Source organism: Zymoseptoria tritici, chromosome 19, assembly GCF_000219625.1.
Source record: "Zymoseptoria tritici IPO323 chromosome 19, whole genome shotgun sequence".
NCBI lineage: Eukaryota > Fungi > Ascomycota > Dothideomycetes > Mycosphaerellales > Mycosphaerellaceae > Zymoseptoria > Zymoseptoria tritici.
Window position 1 is genome coordinate 394,854 of NC_018200.1, and position 5,804 is coordinate 400,657.

The 5,804-nt window shown below is 53.2% G+C and overlaps 1 protein-coding gene across 1 annotated transcript; it reads right to left on the reverse strand.

Moving 5' to 3' along the window:
• Positions 1-2,416: 2,416 nt before the first annotated feature.
• MYCGRDRAFT_97980 (uncharacterized protein) lies at positions 2,417-3,220 on the reverse strand (the record flags this gene model as incomplete). The annotated part of the gene is made up of 2 exons (XM_003846995.1): positions 2,417-2,436; positions 2,527-3,220. The coding sequence occupies 2 exons, from the start codon at positions 3,218-3,220 to the stop codon at positions 2,417-2,419; spliced, it is 714 nt and encodes a 237-aa protein (XP_003847043.1).
• Positions 3,221-5,804: the final 2,584 nt, after the last annotated feature.

Genomic DNA, 5,804 nt, shown 5'->3' on the forward strand with positions numbered 1-5,804 from the left:
TATATAAACGAGTTATCGATCGAAGGAATCGATATACTATCGACCGAAGGAGTCGATATACGAACGAGTTATCAATCGAAGGAATCGATAAGCTATCGACCGAAGGAGTCGATATACAAACGATCGATTAAAGGAATCGATACCCGGACAAACTATCGATCGAAGGCATCGTTAGTTAAACCGGACATATTCGAATACTCTACTAATAAGACTTCCTAACCTATAAGAGGTATAGGAAGTAGGGGGAGTGTTAGAAATAGAAGGACTATATCGGGAGATAAAGGGACTATATCGGGAGATATAGGACCTACTAGATATAGCTCGAAACAAAGGGACGAAACAGGGCTAATAACGTAGTCTATTACGGGCTATTCTATCTATATACACACAAGGGGGATATAAGGGCCTCGAGTCCCCTCGGTAGACAGACCACTTAGCTTTGTATCGCTTTATCCACTCGTTTATTCCAACACGGCCCTCGAGCTTATCGCGACGCTGTTATAAGATCGGAGGAACAGGTTTTGCTCTACTGCCGCCGGAACCTCCGCGTCGCATGCCAGCTTTCGAGAAATCAGTCGCTCCACCAGCAGCGTTCACTTCACAACCTGGTCCTTCCACGGTCTCTTGTTATATCTCGAAAGAACCCTGGTCACGCTAACGACAACTTCACCCCTCGGCACACTCCACATCGTCCACTGTTCCACGCTCGGCATCGACGCCCAACACCAACATCCTAAACCGCCCCTGCAAAACCAGCTCCAGCTAACGAAGAGAACCCCTCTTCCCGACCCGCAATCACCACAGCCACAGTACCGACATCGAAATCCTGCAATTCGCCGGCCGACAAGCTTGTCTCAAACGGGGTCTCACTCCAGCAACGCCGTGGAATGTTGGAAGACCGAGAGTCAAGTTGGGGTTTTTGACGGAGAGTCCAGCGAGGAAGGGGTGGGGGGAGGGTATGAGACGGGTCTTCGGCGGGAGGAGGGAAGAGAGTGGGCTTGGAAGTGAAGAGCGGGACGAGCAAGGGGTTCAGGTTGAGGATGATGAATTTGAGGACGCGGTTGTTGTCTTGGGTGGAGATAAGGCTTCACGCCGGAAGAACACTCGGCCGAGTTCAAACTCGACGTCTGTATCCGAGGAGGAAGGGGGAAGGACCGTCAAGACAGCGAAGGTCGTTCGTCCGAGCGAAGGCGTTGTGGTTTCCGGACGGACCTTACCAAAGATTGCGCGACTTCCGCCGTCGAGACGGAATGTTGCCATGCTCGACGCAGCGCCGCCGCCGACGAGCACCATACAGTCGCCACGCTTCAGCCCTGGTCCTGTCCCGAAAGTGCGTGGCAGCAGTCGCTTGCGGTTACGACTCATCTCCAAGTTCTCGAAGGCAATTCCGTCAGGATCCGACACTCTTGCTAGGAAGTTCGGTAACGTTCCGACTACCTGCACGTCCAGATGGCGAAACTGGCACTCCGGGATCCTCGCGTCTCCTCTCGGATCGACTGGCCACAGATAGAGACCTGCAGAGGTCTCGGAGGTACGACTGGAGCCCGCTAGAAGGGACGTCTGGCTGGAATCAACTCTACAACGACAGGACATCTGCTGTATATGCACCCCAATCAATTCCCACCACAATTCTCGGATCACCAAGAGGCTAGGCTGCTACAGCCTCTGATTCAACTCAGGAACGTCGCATGCGGGATGTCTCAGTCGCCCGTCCGAAGGCCACTCACTCAGCGGCAACGATACATCTGCCTACTATTGGCATTTTCTGGCCCAGGACACCAGTGGCAGTCGGCTCGATGTCGAGCACATTGAAGTCGAAGAGTTGTGGAATTTACCTTAGAAGATCCAGCGCAAATCATGGAAGACGATATCACCGATGTGGTGATTATGGTCCGGTACAGACCATGGCAGGCGATGAGGTACTGGCGTTAAACAAGAGAAGTACGCCGCGCATCGTTGCTAGCGGGACGGACACTTATACGTCTGAGGCGGCGCATGCGCAGGAGACAGCTTTCGTGGGAGTGGTTCATGACAGCAGCGTAGAAATCTGCGGCGGATATAAAGTAGTGGTCGTCCACGCTTTCTGCCTCTCCATCTTGAAATGCGTATCCGTCAGGCATGACCTTTGCTTTTGCTTGCGGGACCGACGGGGCATCACTCCTTTTGCTTGGTAACTGATTGTGTGCCGCCATGTGATGATCAAGCGTGCTGTGTGCGCCAACTACTACTATTCTTTAGACCGAACTTCTGCTTTTGCACTATAAGCTTCATTATTGTTACTCTCCACTCTCTTCCTAAATGTAGTTGAAGCCTGAAAGCATGCGCAGATTCATCCCGTGTTCCGATCCGCAGCAGTCTACCGATTAAGACTCGGGAGTAATGTGGCAATGGCCGCCATCTACTACAGAGCACTCCCTTAGCCGAATCCTCTCCCAGCTAGATAAATGTCAGCGAAATGTTCACTGCTCCAAAAGATAGCACGTACCTATCGCCTCATACTCGTCCTACACCGTTCTGGTGACGGACTTTTTGCCGACCGAAATCTTATCCGCAGATTCCTCGACGTTAGTCTATTAGCAGATTCCTCCTCAGGTTCCTCCTCGTCAACAGCTTCATCGTCCTCGCCGCGAACTAAGCTGACTTTGCGTTCCTCCTCTTTAGAATAGACCAGCTTATGCTTATTGTCCTCGCGCACCATTTCCGCTTTCATTTGACCGAGCGGAGCGAAGGCCTCCGTAAGAGTGGCTCTTGTTTGGTCCACCTGGCCGAACAGTTCCTTGACACGGTCGATGTCCACCCCCACAAAATTCCCTTTATTATCCAACCATTCGATGACATCGTACCTCTCCAGACCATAGTCGATCATGCCGAGACCAATTGGGCTGTCGTACTTGTCGCCCTGTTCTGGGTCATCTGTGTCCAACTCCGACTCGCTTCTATCCTTATCGTTTCTATACTTATCGTCTGTGGCCGCGTCGGTTTCCTCGGAGCAGTCGCTCCTCTCGAAATCGTCGCCCCTCTCGAAATCGTCGCCATACTCTTCAGAGTCGCTGGACCAGTACTTCGAATTGCTTAGTAGTGAGTGGACCTCGTCCGAAGTGGTCATCTCGTCGCGTTCATCTGCGTTGCTTTCCTCGTTATCTTCCTCGTCTTCCTCTACGCCATCGCCCTTTGGGGCTCTCGTCACGGATTGCGGAGACGTGGGATGACGCATCGTCATCACGGCCTCTCGGGGGAAGCCGGCGAGTTCAAAGGCACGAGGTGGAAGAGCAAGGTGGGAAGAGGCAGGTGAATAGGATAGTTATAAGAGGAGAATGACTTTGACGGGAGGCTACGACAGCATTAAACCAAACGCGCCACTGCCGTGAGCGTCCACCCATCATCCATCTTCAGAGAGCCAACGCTTGATCCGACACAACTACCGCGAGCTCGCGAAGAACAAAGAGACCCAAATTCTCTCACGTATAAAGAACGACCGTTGCAGCAAAGGGAAAATGAATGTTGACGAAGCTCATCTTCAGTCCAAGCCGCCACCAACACAGTGGTGAACAACAACGCTGGCCGAGCCCATGTAGGTAAGAGGAAAGCTAAAGATCGTTCAATTAGTTGAGATGTAATGATGGACAAGAAACGATGGAGGATTTGAAGCAAGTCCTCGGCATGACGAACCTATTGCGGAAGTCTCATACAACATAGCCACTCGACGCAATACAGACATCATGCAGTAGGTCTGCTGACCTTTGACATCGCCGGACAGCACCCGGCTGAGAGGTAAGCATTCGATACACACCCTGCTCCAAGTCCCAATCCTTCGACGCTCCTACGACAAATCTGCCCACCTATCCACTTCCTCCGCTCCTGTATCTGTCGCCGCACAATTGGTGGTGAGTCGCATGGTCTTCTTGGCGGACTGTCGGTGTCACCTAGAGGTGCAACGATGGGTCAGGGGCTTCTATTCCGGTGACAAAAAAGGCATAGTGGTCCTCAGCGGCCTTAGGCTCCGCGATCCGGCAAAATCCTCAGATCGACCGTTCAAGAAAGGTCGATGGCGCTAACTCATGCTAAGCGCTCGGTCTGTGGGCGAACTTCTGTAAACGAGGGAGCCGTTGCGGAGCGGGAAAACCTGGAGAAAAGGGAGATGAGCTGTAGATATGCGTCTTAACTGAGTTGTCGACACTTTCGGACGTCAGGACTTCCAGTCCGTGCGAGGCCGAACATGCTACTGAGGGGCCGTCCGTCCTCGCTCGCAGGCTTTCAGGAGTTCTAATGAAGCTCGGCTTTTTAATTTGGATCCTTCCCGCCACTCTTACGAGAACCTTTGTATTGGCTCTCTGCTCCTCCGCGCAACGACGTTAGTACAGTACTTGTAGTGTCGTGAAAGCTATTACTACTCACTGCGTGAATCTCGCAAGCTTGGAGTTGGCCATGCTTAGTATCGCATCCGAAGGACTGACATATGTGCCGGACTGCTGTTCTGCTCTGCGATCTGCTCGAGTATTTGTCTGTGCTGTCCGGCGTCTACGGTCTGGTTTTCCTCTCCGCCTATTACGAACTTCTAGGTGTTTTGTTGCGTCGCTTGCAGGTTAGTGTCCTTTTCGGCGAGAGCGAAGGCGGTGGAGTGAGACGTGCTAGATAGGCGATTGCGGTGCTTTGTACGCGGTCCACTCCTCTTCTTAAACGTTGTAGCGCATCATTCCTCACTCGTCAAGAGGACCAACATCATCTTTCTATGCCTCTCCTGAATCTTCAGTCTCTCGACTCGTGACCTCACCCATGGCCTCGGCCTGCTTGGTCGGCTCGTTCCAGCGGATCAACAACAATCCAGCGATCTCATCTTCTTTAATGACGGAGGTCGACGCCGGCGCAGCTTTTGGGGATCGGATCGGACCTGGCAATCGGAAAAGGTGGGGGTTGATGTTCCAGGAGTGCTCTTCGACCAAGTCTTGGTCTTCGCTGCGGCGGCAGGGGTCTCTAGTCTGGCGGGTTTACCGGCGCCGCGGTAGTAGGTCCCGCGCAGTCTCGTTGTAGCGGAGAATGGGAATGAAAGAGAGAGGAGGAGGCAGGAGTGAATGCTGTACCAGCAATGCTCTTGATTTTCGATGCGGTGACAATAGTCTTTGGCGGTTTCACCGGCGTCGGGACGATTGGAGCAGGAGCCTTAGATTGGCACACTACCGCAACGACGATGCTACGCTTCGAGAGAGTGCTGTGACGATAAGACGCCAGCGGCTGCGCGAAAACGGGCGTAGATTACGCCTTGTCCAGCTCACCAAGCGTCTCGTCGTCGTTTTCAGCCTAGTCCTCCAGCTCAGCGGCCTAGTCTTTCTTCACTTCCCGGTCCTCTTCTTCTCCCTCTTCTCTGCTGACGCCCTTCTTGGCCAGCTTGTCCTGATACTGCTGCGCGACCTCCTCCGCCAACGCCTTTACCTCCTTCTCCTTGCTTCCCGTATTGACACCCTTTTTTCCCACGCGATTCTCCATGAAGATCATTCTAACACGGTACGCCATCTCACACGCCATCTCGAACGCCATCTCCAACACCTCTTCCTCGGTCCTGAAGACTTAATCTGCTCCAACAGGCGACGGAAGCTGGAAGGATCGGGCATGTGGTAACTTCTTGCCATAAGCGGCGAGAATGGCGACTTCGTGGTCGCGCAGCTTGAGCGCGAACTTGACAACTGGAGTGCCGTTGGACTTGCGCGAGAGGAGCCGGTCCATAGCGAGATTGGTCGTGACGAATGCGGGCGGCATAGTGGGCGATTGTTGCGGGTTGCTGTTTTCGTCGATGGTCGATGAAGTTGGGC